The 23,261-nt window shown below is 33.5% G+C and overlaps 3 protein-coding genes across 3 annotated transcripts; 1 reads left to right on the forward strand and 2 right to left on the reverse strand.

Moving 5' to 3' along the window:
• The first annotated feature begins 1,117 nt into the window (after positions 1-1,117).
• On the forward strand, positions 1,118-15,359 carry LOC137923715 (nuclear pore complex protein Nup58-like). Its single transcript, XM_068766964.1, has 13 exons — positions 1,118-1,362; positions 1,478-2,073; positions 3,029-3,127; positions 4,226-4,366; positions 7,309-7,359; positions 7,671-7,745; positions 8,151-8,281; positions 9,940-10,084; positions 11,149-11,292; positions 12,045-12,203; positions 13,100-13,228; positions 13,897-13,980; positions 14,631-15,359. The coding sequence occupies exons 1-13, from the start codon at positions 1,283-1,285 to the stop codon at positions 14,765-14,767; spliced, it is 1,971 nt and encodes a 656-aa protein (XP_068623065.1). The 5' UTR covers positions 1,118-1,282; the 3' UTR covers positions 14,768-15,359.
• An 861-nt stretch (positions 15,360-16,220) lies between these two features.
• On the reverse strand, positions 16,221-16,960 carry Obp28a (Odorant-binding protein 28a). The gene has a single exon (XM_068766881.1). The coding sequence runs from the start codon at positions 16,958-16,960 to the stop codon at positions 16,319-16,321; it is 642 nt and encodes a 213-aa protein (XP_068622982.1). The 3' UTR covers positions 16,221-16,318.
• Positions 16,961-21,144: 4,184 nt separating this feature from the next.
• On the reverse strand, positions 21,145-22,905 carry LOC137923658 (uncharacterized). Its single transcript, XM_068766882.1, has one exon. It carries the CDS (start codon positions 22,869-22,871, stop codon positions 22,425-22,427), a length of 447 nt encoding a protein of 148 aa, XP_068622983.1. The 5' UTR covers positions 22,872-22,905; the 3' UTR covers positions 21,145-22,424.
• Between the last annotated feature and the right edge of the window lie 356 nt (positions 22,906-23,261).

Raw genomic sequence — 23,261 nt, forward strand, 5'->3', positions numbered from 1 at the left:
AAACACTGCCTCCTTTTGCTATAACCTAAAACTAAAATGATATTTGATATAGTTTCATAATTATTACTAGATGGCGCTATAATAAATATCTTCACAGATTAATCTTTATAGCTTCTTAATTTAAAAAAATATAGTAAATCAATAAAAGTTAACTAAAGAACAACATAATCCAAGTAATTAAGCTTTGAGTTCATAAAACTGTACAAGCCAAAAGATTAAGAACCACCTGATGTTTTTCGTTACTAGATTATTTGACAGCTGCAACAATTCGAACAAGCACAAATAGGTAGTCATTTTATTATGATTCCTGATGCTAGATTGACATTTAGATTAAATTTACCTGAGTACTATTATTAGATTTATCATTTTCCATCCTTTTTAATATATAGTTTTAATATAAAAACGCCACTCTCTCACCTTGTAAAACGTAGTCATTTATAAAAGCATCTAATTTTTTTTTACAGTTGATGACATGGAATAAGTTCTTCGCCTTTAGTTAAAGTGAGCACTATACTTATCTTTTGCCTGGTGAATAAAATAAGGGTTCAATAGAAAATCTAAGAGCATGGAATTAAACTATACGTTTTAAAACATCAAATACACATTTTATTCGTAAAAACAAAACATACAAACTTTTTTTAATACTGAAAGTAATCTAATATTTTAGCTTTCTCACTGAACCCAGCTTCTATTCTTGTACGTCCCGTAGGAAGTCTTTTTATTTGGTCTTTGAAAAGTGTAACTGGTGGAGGTCCGCTCTTTTTCATTATCGGTTCCGGATATTTTATAACTGTTAAATCAAAACCTGATCGTGTAGGCGTAGTTTTAAACACCGCTTTGCAATGTTTGGAAAGATTTCCCGTATTTGATATAAAATTCATTTTCGTATGAAAGCAAACGTCAATATTTTGTTTTCATAAATCTACTTATAATTTTTATTTGTCATAATTTTGAAAACTGTTCTATTACAGCTGGGTTTAACTAAGTTTAAATAATTAAAGGTGAGAGTTCTCGTCAATTTATTCTAAGCACTAAAAAATAATATAATCTGTGCTTCCAACTGAAGCTTATACATTTATTTGAACGTACATTACTTGTTATACTCTGTGAAGTCTCAACCTTTAAAACTGCAAAGTTTTTTAACTTACTTTTAAGTGATTAATAATCCTGAGACAAATGCAAAAGAATACAAGGAATTTTTTAACACTCCTTTTAAAAAATATTTTATTCAGTTCTAATAACGTATGTGAGTTGCGCACTTTAACGAACTTTTGATTCAATTATGTCTTTTTCATTTGGCACTGCTACAAGCGCTCCCGCTAATACTTCGCTCACTAGTGGTTTTAATTTTGGAGCGAACAAGTAAGTTTATAAATAATAAAGTAAAAACTCCTTGCTAATATACTTTATTATACAAGTGACATTTAAAAATAAAAATGAATTATAACCTGTAAATGAATTAATCATTACTTTTCAGACCTGCCACGACTGGTTTTGGATTAACGGCTACATCACAGCCATCGACGGGACTATTCGGAAATACTTCAACTACACCAGCGTTTGGCGCCACGTCTGGTTTTGGTCTCGGTTCAACGCCTGCTTTTGGTGCAACTGCAACCCCAGCATTTGGTGCTACGGCCGCCACGCCCGCTTTTGGATCAACGGCTACACCCGCTTTCGGTAACACTTCTGCTACACCAGCGTTTGGGTCAACAGCTACACCTGCTTTTGGCGCGAGCTCGGCGACGCCTGCATTCGGCGCTACAGGAACTTCTGCATTTGGAACAGCGTCCGCAGCTCCTGCATTTGGAGCAGCGTCCGCAACTCCTGCATTTGGAGCAGCATCCGCAACTCCTGCATTTGGAACAGTATCTGCAACTCCCGCCTTTGGAACAGCGTCCGCAGCTCCTGCATTTGGAACAGCATCCGCAACCCCTGCCTTTGGAACCGCGGGTGCAACCCCGGCTTTTGGGGCCACATCCACAGCTCCCGCCTTTGGTGCTACTACAACCCCAGCATTTGGAGCAAGTACATCTGCACCAGCATTTGGTTCTACTGCTACCCCTGCTTTTGGTACGTACTATAATGAGATTTAAGTGTATAGTTTATAAATTGCAATAAGTACTTTATGAATTTATTCTCTAAATATTGTCTTGTGTTAGTTAATTGCAATGACAAATCCTTTTCTAACAGCTTTGATGGTTTATATTAGAAAATCAATTTGTAAATACTTGATAAAGCTAATAGACTTCTTTTGCTCAATAGTAGACATTGTCTTTCAACATATTATTAAAAATTTTCATATTATTTATTGTATTTGGTAGACAACTCACCCTTAAAAATTAAAATGCCAAAAATATAGGATTTGACCAAGTTTTATTCTTGTAAGAACTATAGATTGAAAATATAAATTATTTAGAAAAACATCTTTTAATTAGTGGCTTTTACAATGTACTTTTAGCAATATAGCAAAAATTTTTTTATTACATTTGAAAACTATACAATGCCCTTTGGCAACATGGCCAAATGGCTCACTTTTAAGTATGTTTTTTTATCAATTTTGTATGTTTGTTTTATGATAGATGTAACATGTTGTCATTTTCGGGAAACATTTTCAGTGAATGTTATATGTGGCTTATGAAAGACCCCCATTTGCTTTAATAGGTCAGTGAGGTATGGGCTCACATGTGAAATGCATGGCCTTTATAGAAATACTTGATTTTCACATAGGTACAATGAATTAAATATGTTTTTGTGCTGAATTACCTTTGTTTTCAAAATTGATTCAAGCTACTGAAAAATTTACAGTATGTCATGTTTCAGATGATTGATCTTAAAGATATTATTTGTAAAACCCAATTTTATTTTATGCTTTATTTTGATACAACAAACAAGAGAAATAATTAATTTAATGTGAATAGTTTAAATGTTTTGTCACAATGGGATCGTTTTCACAATCAAGTGTGACGTTTGATGCTAAATTCATTTTACATTAGGATTGAAAGTGTTATTATGATATTTACTTTAGGTACTGCTACAACATCAGCATTTGGAGCCACAACAACTCCAGCATTTGGAACCGGTTCTCTTAGCTTTGGTACTGGAACTACTACTGCAGCTTCAACTGGTAAGATTTTGTAATTTTCAATTGTCAAATGCCTATGGACTTATTTGTGGGAACTCCCTGGGCATGTATGGGTCATGTCCGCCCAAAATAAGGTAGGCTACATTTTACTAAATCACCTAAAAATATAGTTTAAAATCTTTTGCTCTGGATCTAATACAAATCAAATAAAATAATATTTCATTTATCATTTAAATAAATTCATTCTTGACACTGGCAGTCGCCATGTTGCAGCACACAAAGGGTCATTTGCCTATACTAAGAAACCTTGGGTTGTATGTCTTCAACATGTAATTAAGTTTTTCCCAATTCTTTGCCTGTTTAGTTACTACCTTTATATTAAATTCACAATGGTTTTTTATTCAGTCATTTTTTGTATATATATCATCCATAGGATATACACTGCATCGGCCTCCCCCATAGATTTCCAATAGAACCAGTTAAAAGTGGCCTATATTAAGCATCTTCCGAAGATCTTATCAAGGTCATCTATCCACATTGTAAGCAGAAGTTGTATGCTGCAATTAGTGGCCCCAGGTGTCCTCACTGCCGAAACTTACATAATTGAATTTTCAACAGAAGTTATCACTGAAAAAGTCCTTATTTTTAAATGCATTTGGAAAATAAACTATTTTAAATGGATGTGGCAATAAATTCAAGAAATTTAAACTTAAAATAAATCAATAAAAAAATATATATTAAGTGCATTTACAATATATGTTTTTTTATAGGTTCAATTTCTTATTAAAACAAATAATTATTCAATTACAAATGTTGATGTTAAGTAGATATCAACTTTTGAATCATTCCAAACTTATTTACTCATAGATTTCCCAAAAATCTATGATCTGACCAATGAAATAATCAATAAAAGCGTAATGTATATTGTATAGAGGTGTTCTGGTAAAGTAGGCAGGCCAAATGACACAGAACGAGATGGCCACTGGAGCTATGGATTGGATATGGATTGGCAAAGAATGTCTACCTGATTGTAATATCATAAATATATAACCTTCAGAAATTTTTGGGGGGAGGCCTAAGTCCAACAGTGGAGTTAGTACAGTTGAAATGATGATTATGAAATTAAGCATTTTCTTTTAGGTCTAAGCTTTGGTACACCGGCAACTACGAAAGCAGGTCTTGGAGGTCTTGGAGGGTTCGGGTTTGGTACTAGCACTGCTGCGCAGTCCAGCTTTGGATTGCTCAATACCAGTACTGCCACAACTACTAGTAGTGCATTTGGTAAGTATGTTTAGTGTATATATAAATACATCTGTTTCACCACTCTTCCACCACAAATATGGTGAAGCTGTAAATGTCACAAACAAAATTTTTTGATGACTAAAAAATTGCAACAAGTTTCTGAAGAAAGCTAGACTATTTCCCAACCATGCCAACATCAAAGGATATGTTTATTATAAATGAACCATTGTTTTTAGAAGATCTGAGAGATAGGGACTTTGGTTTGGGACTGAAAGATCTCTAAATTTGGTTAAAAGTGAGATTCTTGGTACCAGGTAATATGTAAGAAATGTCTCTGCATACTCATTCCCAGGGAATGTAAAATGGATTATGTCACACTTGCACCAATTACTACCTTCATCAACCATAATAAATCCTCTATATCTTCCAGGAAAATATCTTGTGCCATGATCTCTTATTGTATACTAGCTTAGCCCGCGTTTTCGTCCACGTGGAATTTACAAAAAATTTAGTTTATTTAGTTTTTCTTTCATTTAAGAAGTTTTCTAAAAAAATACCCTAAGTTACTCTTTATTGCTTTAGCTACCTACCATTATAAGTCCCGTCAAAATCGGTACAGCCATTTCAGAGATTAACTGGAGCAAACAGGCAGGCAGACGGGCAAATTACAAACAGACACTTCATGTTTATTTATTAACTCAGATTAAATATTTTTTTATAATGATAAATAAATTCCTTTATGATTTCTATCAAGTATCTTCTGAATATTTGATTTGTCGCAATAAATGAAATTGTATATTCAGTATTTAAAAATAATTATTTAATGGTACCTTCACAAAATCATTATGAAAAAAAAAACTTCAAAAAGATTATTTACACTAAGAAACAACATTTATTGGTCTACCCATGATGTATTTGAATCCTCTGGACAATTAGAATTATAAAAGTTTACAATATGCAAATATTATCATGAATGCCACTTTTCAATAAATTTACAATGAAACCGCATATGCACGTCATTTTTAACTATGAAATAATACTTATTTTTGCAGTGTAAATGTTTCCGAATCAAAATTCACCATCTCCCTTTATTCCGTTAACCCAAACATTTCAAATGATTCCACCAATGTCATGGGAAGTCAATACTCAACCAGTTTGTTCATTAAATAAATTAGAAGATACAAGTCGGAAGAGAGGTTATGTTGTTAAAAGCGCTACAAGAGATTCCTACAGAATAATGAGCCCTTCAAAGGGTTAGTTTAGTGAACTTTTGATATTATTGAGTAGTCTTAAAACTGATCATGAATTTTAAGTATAAAGTACAATTTCATAATAGTATAACGGTAGTGCATATGTTACCAGGTTAATAAATTTATTCTCAAACCCTGAAATAAAAAAGGGTGGACCTCTTCCAGTTACACTTTACAATGACCTGATGAAAAGACTTCCTATGGAGGCAGCACATGAGCATCTTTTATTGAAGTAAAAAAAAACTTCATACTCTTTGACTCATTAAAACTATAAAATTGCTAGTAAAAAAAAAGTTAATAAAGAGCAGTGTTAGCTCAGCGGCAAAGGTCTGAGACTTCATATCATTGGTCACTGATTCAATACCCTAGATACAATTTTGAATAATTCACACTGTGTAATAATTACATAGGTTTCCAGAGGATTAGCACCAGTGTCCTCTGCATACCATAATATCACACTGCAATTGTCAATCTGTCTGCCAAGCGTGGCAATTATGGCACATCCACTTTATATAGGTATCTTTGAGGGAAGTCTACACCTTGCAGTTGGCGTCCATAGACTATAAACGATGAGCCGGTAGATATGGTGTGGGTAGGCATTCTACTTGGTTGACTGCAGACATAATCCAAATAGTCATAATCAAGGATGTCTCTGGATGTGGGCAATGCAAGAACTGTCATTATAGCAATCTTTAGGGGGAAGCCTATGTTTTACAATGAGAGTCTATTGGCTGACATGAATGAATTAAAATATAGAAAACAATAGAAATAATTGGACAACTGTATAAGTTTTGACGAGGTCCTGCCCAGTGATAAATATTTTTAAATACCCTTTTGTTAGTTAAAAAGTTTTTGAGGATTGTTAGAATTAATTTGATTTAAATTATTGTGGATCTCTCATGGGTAACGGCTTCTAGATCCTTCCAGATTTATCAGTCCCTAAAAAACCATACCAGTTTTGAAGAAAATTCCTGACTACAAATTTTTGTTATATAATATTATGGTTGTGTCTGGGCAAATTTTTATTATGACATTTATGTGTCTTTTAATTATATTTTTGTTATCAATTTTAAAAAAATACATATAAATTTAGCTTATTGAATTATATAAGAATTTTTATACACTTTTGATCACCTATATGCACATTGATTGGTTATAAATGTTTTGAATGAGTAAATAATTCATGTGTTAGCAAAAACCATTTAAACTTTTACAACTATTTGCAATCATCTTGTATAAAAAGATCAATTTCGCAGTGCAGTCTGCATGTAGTAATCCGGTTTTTTTAACTGTTTTTTTAATTTTTTTTAATTGACCGCATATAAGCTGTGATCTCATTTAGGGATTTTACATCTATATTCAATCAGCTTGTATATATCACGAAAAGAATGCCAATTTGATAGAAACTGGAATCTAATTGAGCTCCCTTTTAGTGAGATCTTTCAACTTAAACTATTTGGATATAAGTTCCCAGTGCTTCTGGTCTTCTAAGTCCCCATATTTGTATTCATTTCTTTATTTTTATGTTCATATTACAAAAATTCAATTATTACAGATATGCAATCTATTTACTTCTTTGCTATCTAATTGATAGCAAATAATTAAATTCTTTGTTCTGTGGCAAGATTTTTTATGTAATTTCACTATAATTTTTCATTTTTGATTCATTTAATAGTTTTTATTTTTGTTACTCATTGTTTGATTATTATTTCTTGCTTTATTTTATTACAGGACTTGGTTTAGGTACAACAAATGTATCAGGCACACAACCTTCCACGTCAGGTACTATTATTTATTTTTTTATTAATTTAGACTTTATTTATTATTTTAATGTATTATATACATCTATCCTGCATCATCATCATCATGCCAGTGAATATACACCTATCATTAGTTACAAATACAATTGCTCTCTGGGTGACCGTAAAGGACAACTTCTCAGTTCTATAAGCCATCATAGGCAACAAAAACTGGTCAAAAAATTTCTTAAAAAATGTATTATTAAGTTATAAATCCTTTAGCAAATGAAGTTACTTGACAAATTAACAACCAACTTTAATAGAGATTTATGAAATAACGTCCATCTGTTTCAGTGGCACCAAGTCTGGGACTCGGTGGTGTTGCACCATCTGGCACTGCTACAAGCTCTACAACAGGCGATGGGAAATGTAAGTCAATGCTTAAAATATTGAAAGTTAAAAACATTAACAATTTTTCTGAGAAATTAATGTTTAAACAATTTATAGCCTAATTGGTTATAGGTGTAAAAACTTTAAAAGGGTGAATATATAGCTTATTAAACCTATGGTTTTAGTAGTTAATTATTGTTTACTATCTATCATTTTAAACTTTGAACTGCGAAAAGTTATTGATGTCTTTTATTTCAGTAATAACAAATTATTAATATAACATATTTCATAGTAATCACATTATACAGAATGATTTGGAATAAGTCATTGAAGCTTTAAATATTTCTGCTGGCCAATGAGCTATACATGCTTTAACCAATGAATATAAGGACCATTGTAATGTTATAAATGTAATTGATATTAAATATTTTGATAAATTTTCAGCTGAACCACCCAAACAGACCAAAGTGCCGAACGAAATCTCCACCTTGGTTGATACATTCAAGGAGTTTGTCAAGAAGCAGAAGTCCCTCAGTTCTGAAGTAATGAGGCTGTCCATAAAGCCTTTGCACAAGGTACAGTACTTCAAACTATTTAGATGCATTATAATAGCCTGTCATGGCACCAACCAATTACTTTCCTAGCCAATGGTTGACTAAACAAATTAAAATAGACCAACCTGCATAATATATGACTTGTCATTTAGACAATAGTTATAACTATTTAGAACAATATAAAACAAGACAGGAAAAACAATTATTATTTTCTATGTAGTTCACTGCTTGACATAGGCTTCCCCTAAAGACTTGATAAAACCGGTAGGGAGCAACCTGCACACAGTGTCTTCTTATACACCTTAACATGGTTGTCTGTCCACCTCGTAAATAGGCATTGTACCTTTGTACTTTGTTACTATATATAGTAGTGCAGCCATCCATGCTATGTTGGTTAAAAACATTCTCTGGATCACATTACTGATTTGATCTCATAGAAAAAGCATAGTCTTTTCCACAGCATTTTGAGCTGCTGTGTGCATACCAATGATGCTGGTAAGAGACCACATTCTAAGGCATTACCAGTGAAACTCGCTACTGTTTGACAGCAAATTGAGTCTTTCCAATGATACCTACTTAGATGTTTTATTGATGAGAGAGATGGGTGTTCTTTGCTGCCGGTCTGTGGTCTCGATTCCATAAACCCAGGTTCCACATAACTTAGAATTTTGGCTTGTTTTTACAATAATTTAAAACTATTTATTAGCTCTGTTATGTAGATGTGGGTTTTAATAGAGTACTAGGCTAGTGCTTCACTGTCTAATCAAAGGATATGGTTTCTATTCTTTTAATTACATTGGCGTCGTTAAATAATGAAGAAGCAAGCTGATTAGGATGTGTGAGATGTTTGATATGCTGATATCTGTCGTAAATCTTAGAGCGTTTGTAATATTAAGATAAAGAGTGTCGCCACATCTTTTTGAGTTATTGCCGGAAAATTATTCAGGAAGTAACAAGTAAAAATGTAATGTAGGCCGGGTATAGAATAAGTACAAGATAACAAAATTTTAAGTAGACTAAGGAAAATATAGAAATAATAAAAGAAGTGTAAGTCTTGAAATAAAAACCAAAATGAAAGTACTGGGACACAAAAGGGTGTGATGGAACACACACAACTGAGGCGAGGTATGAATGGAATGTAAATAAATATTAAGGCGATGATATATAATGTGAAGAATGGCGAAGATAAATTGAGACTTAAAAACAGAAGAGAAGATTAATAAGAAAATACAAATTGAAAAAAATTAATAAAAATGTCCTCAATATGACAGAGAACAAGAAACCCCAAAGACGGAAAAGAAATGTTCCTGAGAACGACATTTTGTATTCTTGTAAGCACGTTACCTTCCTTTTTGAGAATCTTTTCCAAATTTGAATGGATATATATATATGGCGCAAAAGTAATGTCATAACGTGTATGTGCCTTAATTTTTGCAACAATCGAAATAGAGAGTGAATAGTCAGCAAGCGACGGAGCATACCTATATATCTACATCATAAATTTCCCAACAGTGACATTTGGCACCAATTGTACAGTATTATTTTGCACCACCTGTTATGTATATTAGATACTTAATAGTGTTGAAAGAGTCGTACTTTGTTTAGTACAGTCCGAATCAGTGTGTTAGGGAAGACTTTTGGTATAGGTACTTAATTATACTTTTATATTCTTACACTAGGTGGGTCGAGAAGCAGAATCAACATTACGAGCTGCCTTAGCGTTGCGAGGGGAGACGAACAAAGCGCGAGCGCAGTCAAGGCGCCTTCGCACCGCCGCCGCCGATGCTCTGGCAGCAGCTGAATCTGCCGCTAGAGATCCCCCTGGTGTGTATACAGCTTTAGGCCTGGTGTCCACGGCTATCTTGAGAACTTACAACAATTAAATGAAACTTATAGTTTGCATGGTTATATATCATAGATATATTTGACATAGATATAATGTTCCATGTAATACACAGGAGTTTGATATAGTAATATACACTTGTATTTTATAGCACTTTTTAACCATTAACAACTATATTATAAATGATATAAAATAATATTAAGGTGACAGTTTTAGTAGTCAACTTTGATACAATATTTGTTTTTACTATAGTTCACCAACATCCTGATGAATAATTTATATAATACTTTGTATAAGAAGTGTATTTGCTTAAATAAATAATGAAAAATCTACAATTCTCACCAAAAAAAAAATAATTGGTAATAATTATAAAATTGGTAAGATCAATTGGTGCCATGATATTACATTGTCAGATAGAACCAATGTAATTTTTTTTCCAACAGGCGGCACAATCAAACGTTTTTTTTACAATTAAGAGGTTTTACTCTGTAACTATCAAGCTTTTTTTCTTTTTAACAATTAAGCGCTTTTACTTCATAACAATTATTAATTTTTTTTTAACATTCAAGCAGTTTTAATTTGTAACAATCAAGCGGTTTTAATTTGCAACAATCAAGCTGGTACTTTGTAACAATCAAGCGGTTTTAATTTGTAACAATCAAGCAGATTTATTTTGCAACAATTGAGGGTTTTACTTTGTAACAGTCAAGTGGTTTTACTTTGTAACAATCAAGCTGGTTTATGTTTTAACAATTAAGTGGTCATACTCTTTAACCATCAAATGGTTTTACTATGACACAATTTGAAATAAATATTATCTTTACATGATATTTTATTACAATTTTTTAAATTTAATGTACTCTTGTTTAAGATAAACCACTTATGATCCCAATTACTTTTTAATGATTAGGTTCTTGGAACCAATTTCAAGCTAGTCAACCACTGTATATGTGCTTGGTTTAAAATTCTATATGTATTTATTACTTAATGTTAACTTCGTAGATCACAAATGTAATTTGTGTTAAAAATAATTTTTTCCTTACAGGATCAGAGTTAGAAGGAAGTGCACCGCCGAGGTATATTAAGGAGTTGATAGCGGAATTGGAGCAACAAATAATAACGTTCCGCAGGCAGATGGACGTCGCAGATAAACAGATGCAGGCCTCGCCAAAACTACTCACAGAGCAAGGTTCATCTGTTTTTATATTTAATTTGACACATACACACACAGCTGTTTTTGTGTAGCCTTTATTTGTGCAAATAAACATGCTATTGTTAAGTTTAACTTATATGGAGTTTGTAGGAATGCTAGTGTGTAGGTTTAGGTATGGACACTCAATTCTGAATCTAACTCAGCCCCATATACCATGAAAGTAACCAAATTCTTACTAATCTATGAATTCCTGAATAAAAATTCAAAATATCTTTATTCAAGTAGGTGTTTACTTGCACTTTTGAATCGTTAATTAATTTAATATTGATAAGTATGCTCAGAATACTGATATGCTGAGGAGATCCGACCAGAAGGTCGACAGTTGCTCATTTTACATGTTACAATGTTTGATGTATACATAACAATATTAACATGTCTATGAGTCTATGAATCAAGTTCCACACATTTCGATCAAGTAAAAACTCTTGGATGCTATAATATTACTTGAAATATATTTTCGATTTAAAATTAAGAAAGGTCTAAGTTATTTTGTGAAACATCATATGGTTTTCAGACCTGACGAAATTTAGGCGTTAAAACTTTATTATTCAAGTATCTGTCTCTATTTTTTAGATAAGATTTTAAAGTAATGCACGTAATAAATATATTATTAAATTGGCTTGTGTTTAATATATGTCAGTCACTATTTCTATATATTTAAACCGTTGTGACAATATGTGACTATTAATAAAAAACAAGTTAATAAAGTTGCATTATTCACTTTACAGAATTAACATTAGGTATACGTCGCATGCATGAGTCTTTAGTGGCGCTCGCAGGGCGCCTGCAGGCGGTCCACGCACAGGTGGAGGCGCAGAAGGAACAGTACCTAAACTTAAGGAAGTACATATTGAAGGACCCTACTAATGTTTTTGACACCCAACCACGTAAGTTATATTAGTTAAATTAAGTTTAAACTTTTATCATCCAATTAATGATTTACATTACTTTTCCTTATGATATCATTGTTACAAAGGTATGATGGACCTTATAAGGTCCAAGGTCACACAGAGCAATGGAGATAACTATGCTCAATGTTCTGCTGCATGATCGAATTAGAATTGAAATCTTCAAAAAAACAAATATATGTTATATGTATATGAATTAATTGTTAGTATGAAGTAGAAGTGTAAGAGGCACATGGCTCCTACAACTGATGGTTGTTGAGGCCGAAAAGTTATCGAATGGCGACGATGAGGTGTCACACAGAAAAATTTATTGAAATCAAAAAATGATACGGCCAAAAATAAAAAATAAAATATTTAAAAAATGTTACGTTATATTCTCTGATATGTTGTTATGATGTACACACCAACAAATTTTATTGCAGTTTTTCTCATATCGTGTCCTTAATTTGTAATAAGATTTACAAAGTACTTGTAATTTCAATATATCAACTAATTTTGGCGTGAATAAAATGTCATTTAAATACTATCAGAACCAGCCAGTATAATCTATAAGTTATTATTATAAATTTCATCACCATGTCAATCAATAGACACCCAAAATAGATAGGCTTCCCCCAAAGATCGCTATAATGACTGGCCATGCACTGCTCGCATCTAGCCAACTAGACTGGACTATGTGTGGTCCATCTACTGGGGGGACCACCCACACCGCTTCTACTTGCTCGCCACTCGATAACATTTCGTATATTTGTATAAATTTAATACTTATGAAATACAATAAAACTATTTCATTATTTAACTAACTATTTTTATTTACTCATATTTTTCATGATATTTATGTAAAATCCATTTGAATCATTGTTTTTGTTTTTTAGAAACTGCAAGTCTTCATCAGATTCTACACGATGCGGAGGGCGCGAGGAAGAAAATTAAACCCAGTACAATTCCAGACATAAGTTTGAGTGTGGGCAGTGCTGTACTGTCCGATCCCAGAGCTGCATTAGGTGAGTAATTAATTGATTTGTCATCAAATCTAAGGAGACAGCATGCATTACGCAAAAAGTATAAATAACGAAGAAATATTATAGTATGAATAAAGTCAAAAGTTAAATTTAATTACAAATAATTTTTTTGCCGCAAAAAAACTACTAAATTTTGATTGCTAAAGACATAATACTTTCACTAATTATTAAGGTTAAACTGGTAAACAAACTTTAATTTGGTATAAGTTTTGATTGACTAGCCTCTACCCAAAGAAAAAAAGCCTGTATTCTTACCATTTATAGTACCTTTTTATATTAAATGATTTCATGTCTGTCATGTAACAAGTGTTGCCATCATATAACATTACCCACATTATATTTTTCTTCAAATAATTTTCTTAGTTTGATTATAATTAATCACATCATTTTCTTTCATAACTTAGTTTATACTTGTATTAGATTTTTTAGTGCCTTGGGCGAGAATGCGGACATATAAGCGCGCTATGCGAGGGTGTTTGTATTATGCATTTTCCCATAACGCGGAAAAAATCTATCGTGTTATAGGGGAGAATGCCAACGCACGAGTCCCAACTCGCAACATACAGTAAATTAAACCACTAAATTGACCACTAGACTACTGTTTCAATAGGCCTAATATAATAAAGCAATTAATTCAAATGTTGTTACAGGTAATCTTCAACAATTGGCTGGTCCACCACCTTTCACATATCTGGGCAGAACTCTATCTCCGTTCCCTACAGTAGACGGATCAGGTAATATATAACATTAACAATGTATTTTATAATGTTTCTTTGCATTGATATTTTTAGTGGATGTTGAAAATTTGTTTACTTTTTATTATTTTTGCAAAATACTTTAAACACTGAATCGAATCGTAAAATAATCGTGTATTAAATCTCCTGTTACTAGCTAAAAATAATATATTTAAATGTATGGAAAAACTCATCTACATAGTGTTTGATTATAGGTGTAAATTTTTTTTAAGAATGAATATATAGCTCATTTGCTGTTAAATAATGGATACTACACCCTATTTGATATCAATTAGAAAGAATGAATAAATAATAGTGATAATATTGTAAGAAAAATTGTTTTCGATATTCAATTTACATGTTAAAATTAATTAAGCAGACAGATATATCGATGCAAACAGTACTACCAGATGATATTAGGCAGTCGCATTCATATATAATAAATAAATTATATATTAATTTATTTTTTACATATTTTAGAGTCATCACAAGTTTTTTGCTGACAAATGAAATATACATTTGACTCTTTAAGACTTTAACACCTTTAAACAATGACCTTTTGTTAGTAATAGTTTAACTATAGAATAAGATGATGTAAACAGAATAAGAAAAGTAAGTTATATTAAATATTCGCAACATTTTTTTTGCAGGTACCAACTGGCAACCTCAACCCCAGACCAACTTTAACACTTCATCCCTCAATCTTTCTGGTTTTGGAGCAACGTCTCAAACAGATAACTCTGGATTCCAACTTCAGAAACCACCGGGAAAGCGTGGGAAGCAATGATATTGGCGTTAAATTATGGGGGCAATGTGTTTCTGTGGATATTTAGTTGTATTTTAACTATGTGTACTCAACACGCGAACCATCAACTTAATGTTACATGTTTATTCTCATTATATAATACCAAGAAGTTTCTTGTCTTAACAGAGAAAACCATAAAAAAATAGTCCGAATTCTATGCCTGAGCCTTTATCAAATTTTAGGCTTAACAAGACTTTTAGATAAAAAGTTACGAAAAATAGAAACTTTTGTCATTAAGTCAATTCTTAATGTCCTAAGTCACCAAGTGTTTTATGTTTGTGTTCCAAATTAATCTTATGCATAGCTAAAATACAGCAGTGACCAAAGAAGCATTGCTGTTTTGTGACAAAGTGATAAGTGCAGGGGAAAGTGAAGTGAAAACTGTTGTTAATAATGTAAACTAATTTTTTAATATCCATTTTTATCTAGAAGTTCGATTGTATTGTGTCGTACTGTTAAACTATTGAAAAGTTGTATTGCTATTTTAAAATTGAACTGTGTAAGCATGGTCTAATTGTATTATATAGTGTAAACATTATCATAATATAAATAAATAATGTAAAATTTTGTAATAGTACACAAGTGTTCAAAATTATAAAGTAAATAAACTTTGATTTCGAATTATTATTCCTAAATAATAATAACAATAATAATAATAGTAACGAAGTCGGTGATTAAGAAACTTTCTAATTTAGAGGGATAGTTATTAGAAACGATATTGCGTTTCTCCGAAGAAATTTAAAAACTATTTTTACGTTAAACCATAAATTTGGGTAGTAAATCTCACCTATAACAACATAGAAACAATGTTAAAAAGTTTATTCTTAACCAAAAAAATTACGTAAAATCTAATAAAAAAAAATAAAAATCTAATAAAAATACAAGCAAATGCGCGACAAATTCAAATCGACTAAAATTGACTTATACACTACCAGTGGATGTATGTGGAAAACAAAATGACAGTTAAAATTAAACTTCATATTTTAATATAGGCACAGATAGCGTAACATAGTTCGTGACAATATTTTTAAAGATTCTCATTATACGACACAAGGAGGAATGTTAATTTCTAAATATTTAAACAATTTATCCTTATATAAACAAATTCTACAGTGGGAATAATTTTTAACTAGGTTGTTTGCTTTCGTGTAAATAATTCAAAATTTACTGCAATTACCCATTTTATTTATTTATCTAGCCCTAAGAAATATAGGTTTCGTTTTAAATTGTACAAAATTAAGAAATATTATCTTAATTAGCTGTTGGTATAAGCGCCATCTATCGTCATCAACAGAGGATATAAAATTTTCTTTACTATTAGTAATTTTGATAGATGGCGTATTAAATGTTGCGATCAATGAACTTGACAATAATGAAGAAATTAATTTTAAATCAATTATTATTTAATAAAAATCTAATCTAACTCCATGTATTACTCCCACTAGTTCACTACATTTATGTTGCCGGTTTTGAATATTTTGTTTATAAATTAAAAACATATAACTAATGCACAGGCAAAGTTTAAATACAATATTAAAGTTCATCTCTGACTAATTTTAAAATTTCGTCTTCTTCATCTGTCCACTCGTCAGGATTTGAGGTCATCTGTCCCAGCGCCTCCATGCGTCTCTCCATCGTCACTTTGTCGAGGATATGCTCCATCTTTATATGCATGCAATCATTGAAAACTGATGCGTATTCGCATATCTCAAAGATACCTTCAACTGCTTTATTGCATTCTTCCATTGCTGTCTTCAAACGCGATATGACTTCACTGTCATCACCGTAAACTGCTAGATTGGCTTCTAACAGAGCTTTATGGTCAATTTTATTGTTTCTTATTATTGCATTTCGCTTGAGAATGCACGCGACGAAGCATTTGCCTTGCAACGTAGACTGAGGTATTCTTTTTAAGAAAGTTTCGACGTCAGTCATGGATGCTCTGACTTGTCTCGCGCATTCAGTTAAGTTCCTCCGAAAAGGTTCCACTTCGTTATTCATTTTGTTAAACTTCTCAATGTGCTCCTCTTTGGTTATGGGCTTGAATGTGAACGCTAAATAGAAAGCAGATGTTAATAATAAAATCGTCATCACTGCTGTGAAATTCGAGAAAGTTCGATTCATTTTTATTTCACAGCCACTATTCCGTACTCGTCGCAGTTTTGTAGCCTTCATGTCGAAGAAATGTTATAATAACTGCAGTTTTTGCAGCCAAATTGGTCGTTACGACGGTGTGACGTGGGTTCTGGCAGTTAATTGTTATTATGCTAACAATCATAACTTTCGCATCTCGTAACACTGATATCGTTGAAAGTGTTCATGTTCAGCAATTAATACGTCGATATGAAATTTGATGACTTACAATGTCGTGTTTTTACATATAACTTTTAGAAAATAATTTTATAACAAATCATCATTTCAACGTATATTTCAATATGTATACTCGATTCAGGATTCTTGAATTTAAAAATCGAATTCCGGAAGTAAAGCTGTTATGGCCTTTGATTGGCAAATGTCACCACCATTATCATTTTAGCCTTAAGACGGCGAATGTTAAACGTAAGCCTTACTCATAGATTTTTCATAGTACCAGCCGGAACCTCGGTGTTTGGCTTTGGTCGGTGTAATATCTCCTGCGGATACCCCGTGGAGGGGTGAAGCACATGTAGAGTGAATTAACGGTAGTAGTTGTGTTTCGCATTGTTTGCCGCACGCGTATTTATCAGCGGGCTGGCGGGCGGTGCACTTTATTGCACGACTACTGTTGCATAGCGGAAGTAGCCATATATTAGTCACTTTCTTAGTTATCCGGAACCGCCTTCAGCGAGTGTCCTCCGACGACTCTAATAAGGTCTTCAGTTTACTTAATAGATGGACGTCACCCACCGAAACCATAAGACCCCATCGGCCTTGTATTCTGCGCGCTATATGGCTACTGCCACTTAGACACGCCTATTAGCTAGATTATTTCAGTGACATAAAAAGGTATATTGAAATTGACTTCACCGTGCAAGTATTACAAATCGTTTCACATATACCAATTATTAGTCATTAAACAATTGAGTCTGTATTCGTCTATTTAATGGAATCAGGCGTTACTTCGCGGAAGTCCATCCTAAGTAAGAAAAGGACCAATATTTAGCTACTTCCGCACATGCAGTGGTAGTCGTGCACATAGGCGGCGCGACTATGGGAATCCCTCATGATATTTTGCAGGTTTATAAATAACCAATATGGCATTTTGTCAATACACCCCCTCATAGTGAACTCCACTCGCTATTCCCCCGGCATCTCCTTCAGAAATGTCGTAAGGCGTCCTAAAGACATCCTTACGGATCCTATAGAAGGATTCTCATAAACCTCTACATCAACCACTGTACTGGTGACCGCTCATCGCACAAAAAAACGCGTGCGATGCTCAAAAATCAAACACGAAACTCTCCACCGTTCGTTACGTAAACGGCGTCGGCCAACCGACGTCGCCGCCGCAAGCAGCGTGGGCGATCCGAGGTAGGATCAGTATTCTTCCTTAGATTGCCGAGTGGTCCACGCTGCCCTCCATACTTTCACTCCACACTCAGTACACGAACAGCAAGACTGACTCGACCAGGAACGCCTCGCCTCTAGTGCCTCATCTTCCATCTAATGCAGGTTCAGAATCGGAATGCTTAGGTTTTGTATAGTTCACGGACCCTTTAGTTTTGTGAACTCATTTCCGATGAAGCTAAAAAAGCCTTAGGGCTAACAGCACAAACTTCACAGATACAATACAATACAATTCATTTGTCAATACTTTCCGTATGGAACAGCCATGCAGCTTACTTCATACAACAATGTTATAGTTCAGCTAAGATAAAAAACCTCTCTACGTCTAAAAAAAAATAATGTAGTATTAATTGCATTTAAAACAAAACGTACGGTCAAGATATAAACGTAGCAATTAGTTTTAACAACCGTAGTATTACTAACTTGACCACGGCTTCATTGCGTCAATAATTGCCGTTTAAAACTTAACTGCTGTTTATTTTCTAACGTGAAAAGGTTTGTGTTATCTTACAAACGTCATAGCTGACGTCACAGTAGAATGTTTACGATATATAAACATCTTATAAAATTTACGCAAATGGTATTTTTAACCTAAAAGTAAATTTTAATCGATTTATTATCATCATCAAGTCAGCTGATTGACGCCCACTGCAAGGCACGGAGACCACCCCTCCTTTCGTTTTTGGGGGCCTCTCTTACTTCTATCTTGGGTACACAGAAACAATTTTTACAAACCATATTATTATTTCCTCAAATATTTGTGTTCTCATATTTTTTTCTCGATGTCATTCATTCATCTATCTTTTATTTTTCATTCGTTTCATTTTTCATAATCCTACTTCCCCAATGATTGCAACGATGACCGGTCTTGCACTGCTTGCTGCCAGCAATTTCCTGCAACCTTAAAGATGTTTTATCTTGGGTACAGAGAAACAATTTTTACAAACCATATGATTATTTCGTCAAATATTTGTGTTCTCATCTTCTTTCATTCTCGATGTCATTCATTCATTCATTCATATTTTATTCCTCATTCCTTTCGTTTTTCATAGTCCTACTTCCCCAATGATTGCAACGATGACCGGTCTTATACTGCTCGCTGCCTGCGACTTCCTGCAACCTTAAATATGTTATCAGTCGGTCGCCATTCGATAACTATTCGGCCCCAACAACCGTAGGTTGCACGAGTATTTCTTCGAGCTGTGTCGTTCACTTTCTTCTGCGGTTCTCATCGTTTCGGATATATATTAACGGTATAAATCCCGGTGACAATGTCAACTACAAGGGAACTTTATGATAATAAATAGAAGAGGTTAAAACTCTGTTCGGAATGGCACTTATTCATGAAAGATGTTGTAACATCATCAGTAGTTAGAAATGAAGTTGAAGTGGCAGCGGAGAAGTCACATAGCAAGCAGAACGGGTGACCGCTGTGCGTCAATTCTTTGGCGGACACCACGGCGCAGTGTGGGACCTCCACACATGGCTACAGATGACCTTGACAAAGACAACGAAAGACGCGTAACGATGGTCTCTGTCCAGCAGTGAACAACTTATAACTAAATATATCGCCTTTAATTATATCATTTAGGACGTAAGGCTTAAGTCTGTGTTTAAAATAGTATTTGGTGTTAAACTATCTCGCAATTTGTCATTCAATCATTCGCCTAAGAGTCCTAAAAGCGTGGGAACCCACTAATCCGCTAGAATATATAATGTATGCAGTCTCCCGAGCGAGTCCTTGAACTTAGTTTACGTAGAGGTCTAGGTTAAGCGCCCCAAGCGATGTACGCCCTCAAACCCGACGAAACTGTAAATGTCAACGTGCAAAAAATATTTGTTCTACTATAAGGGTACTATACCGTTATCCGGACGCAAAACGCCTACTTTTATTCATATAAATATTCACATAGGATCATTCAAAGTGAATACCGCAAGTATTCACTTTGTCGTTTGACGTCATGAGAAGAATTCCAGAACAGCCTATTTTGATAGAAACTAGCATCAGATTGAACTCTCCCACAAAGGCATCCCTCAACTTAAAGTTGGATTCCAAACGCGGCCCGAGAAGAAACCACAACATATTCAGACGATTTTTTTCCTGACGTCACTTTTATAACATTATTTATTAATAATGTTTAATATAATAAATTAATTTCCGAACTATATTATCACTTATAAATTCTTTAACTTAAATTTATAATAAGATAATTTAGACTTGTACGTGAGTGTATTGTAATACAATATCCAGTTGCATACAAAAGAGTCACAAATTTTATGAAATGCATTATTTTTAAGTTAAACTAATTTGTTTAGAATATAATTCTAATTCTAAAGATTTTAATCGCGTGTTGAAATCTGCCAATATACCTTTTTTTAGAAATAAAGACTGTACCTTTTTCAGTTCTTAGCTTATTTCCAATTTTTAACTTTTTTGTACAAAAACTAAGCCTTTAGAAATCGCAGCGAACGGGGCGGTTTGGGGCAGGAAGGTTCTCGAGTGTTGACAACGAGCCGATAGACGCGGCGTGGATAGGCTCCCCAGTCGTTGGATGCAGGCAGCGCAAGAAGTCATTGTGGCGATCGTTGAGAGAAACCTATGCCTTGCACTCTATTGACTGGAAGAAGCCTTAAGAAAAAAAAACGAAAATGTAGTTTGTTTTTTTTTTTTAAATCAGAAAAGAGCACATAGCCACAGTCAAACATTCCCACTATGATTGTAATTTTTTGCTTGCGTCCCACTAACGGAATTGTACAAAAATAAATAATATGAAGCAGAAAAAATAACTAATATTAATTTAATAACATTTTATTTGGGTTATTACAATTTTGAGATCAGATTTATTCGAATTAAATTACAATTTTTTTTACAATAATCATGACGATTCAGATGGTTTGTTGCGTGTTTTAAGTAATTATACATGAAATGCGAAGAAAATTAAGTTTAAAAACTATAATTAGAAATATTGAATTTACGCAAAAACATTGCATATACACTTGATCGAACAATTCTTACAACTTTTTTATAACATACCCCTCTTACGTAAGCTCATCCATTTAACAATACACGTCGATTAAATAGAAAATGTGTATTAACTACACTTCACATAATTTAACCTACGAGGATCCATTAATATAAAAAAGAGTAATTAATTCTAAGACTATCACAATTATAACTTTTGTAAATATCAATAGAAAGATTAGATTAAAAGTTTTTAAGTCACCTAACGAGTGCCTAACGTTTATTGTTTTTAAATCTAACATTGGCCATGTCAATGCTTTTACGAATTAAAAGAAAAAGATGTAAATCTCCTTCGGATACAATTTGAAGATATAAAAAAGAAATTTCAATACGAAATATTCTTTCTTTACGTGAAGGACTGAATGTTTCAATCATTTTTCCCAATACATAAAACTATGTTATTGTAACGTGTTATCAAGACATTTGCGAGAACAATTGAATGTTTATAAAACTGTGGAATTATTTTATAAACAATTTGAACGCATGTTACGTTAAACCTTATTACTTTCATACAACAAATTTGGATTAATTTCGTGTAATAATTTGATATTATATTTCGACAAATATTAACTTTAATGCAAGTATATTTAATTATTAATAGGTTATGTTATCAAATAAGCACTGAGAACTGGCCACAGAGATGTAAAACAAACATTTTTTTGTACGTTAACATCTTACAACTATGTATGAAGGCACATGGAACATTCCATTGCCTTTTTAGTAGTATTTACCCAATTAACAATTTTGATAGTGTAGTAAATAGCATGCTTTATTGAAAAGGATCGAGGGAGGGTTTACAATTGTAGGAAAAAGAGGAATGTATTAATATTCTCTGAATAAATTTGTCGTACGTGGTAACACCTTATATTTTAATCAGAGCGTCTCTAGTTTTAACGTATCATTACACATCTACAGTATTGAACAAAGAGAACACTTTGATGCGGTCGCAAAAAATCACCGCTTTCACTTTTTCACATCTCAATTGCGAAATAAACAAATCTCGTTTCGCGATTCACAAAATCACTAGTGAGTAGATTCAATCACAAAAACCGATATTATCGGTTGATAAATCTAACTCTCTTCGGCTTCGACCAAAACCGGCAAACTGGCGTGATGGTGACAGTTCGGGGAGTTGTTGGTAGTGAAGGCCGATAGCCAGGCGTCTATGTCCCGCTCCGAGCACAGAAACTTCGCGGATATCGCGTTATCGTATCCCTTCTGTCGCACGTAGAAGCCGCTGTTAGCTGGTACACGGTCAACTGTTGTATTCCTCAAGTTAACAACCCCTATTGGTTTCGATACGCGCTTCCTCGGGTATATAACAGCGAAGTGCTCCAACGACGTCCTATAGACGACAACTCGAACGTCCTGGCGTATGCCGCCCGGCCCCAATAAAACGAGAAATCCGGACTTCACTTCGGCGTCGCAGGTCTTCCTGTACCTACCGAAATGTTCCGCACGACAATTTGGCATTATATCAGTTGGCATTTCTTTATTTTGATTTGCACAAGCTCGCATTACAGAGAGACGGTCGCACACAACCACTCGCTGCCGAGTCTGAATCAAACTGAAGTCGGTTTTCATTTCACGAATGGGTTGCGTTCGTGACCCGAAGTCAACTTCGGTTCTGTTCGGCGCCGCTCGGGCTTGCATTCACTTGGCGAAGGTTTATCGGGTGAATCGTCGATATTAATTCCTGTATAATAGAAAAGGTCTGTCTGCTTCGCTACACTGGAGTCGGAATAATTACAACTTTGCTTAACTGACAGGTTTTATTATAACTCGACGTTGACTATAATTTTCCTTTTTTTTCCTTGGCTAAATTTCTTTACTTGGTTTGTTCTTTTAGCTTGGCTTAGCTCATTTTAATGACTTAAAATGTCACAGTAATCTCTTGAATCTCTTTTA

The sequence above is a fragment of the Battus philenor genome, unplaced genomic scaffold, assembly GCF_028537555.1.
Source record: "Battus philenor isolate CCGP_79_NKW_IND1 unplaced genomic scaffold, ilBatPhil1.0.hap1 SCAF_22, whole genome shotgun sequence".
NCBI classification, from domain to species: Eukaryota; Metazoa; Arthropoda; class Insecta; order Lepidoptera; family Papilionidae; genus Battus; species Battus philenor.

Bases quoted from the DNA above. Each gene is read 5' to 3' on its own strand.
- LOC137923715 (XM_068766964.1), top strand. From the start codon at position 1,283: ATGTCTTTTTCATTTGGCACTGCTACAAGCGCTCCCGCTAATACTTCG. The intron at 3,128-4,225 runs GTAAGATTTTGT...ATTTTCTTTTAG, and splicing joins TACTACTGCAGCTTCAACTG to GTCTAAGCTTTGGTACACCG. The intron at 12,204-13,099 runs GTAAGTTATATT...TTTGTTTTTTAG, and splicing joins TGTTTTTGACACCCAACCAC to AAACTGCAAGTCTTCATCAG.
- Obp28a (XM_068766881.1), bottom strand. From the start codon at position 16,960: ATGAAGGCTACAAAACTGCGACGAGTACGGAATAGTGGCTGTGAAATA.
- LOC137923658 (XM_068766882.1), bottom strand. From the start codon at position 22,871: ATGCGAGCTTGTGCAAATCAAAATAAAGAAATGCCAACTGATATAATG.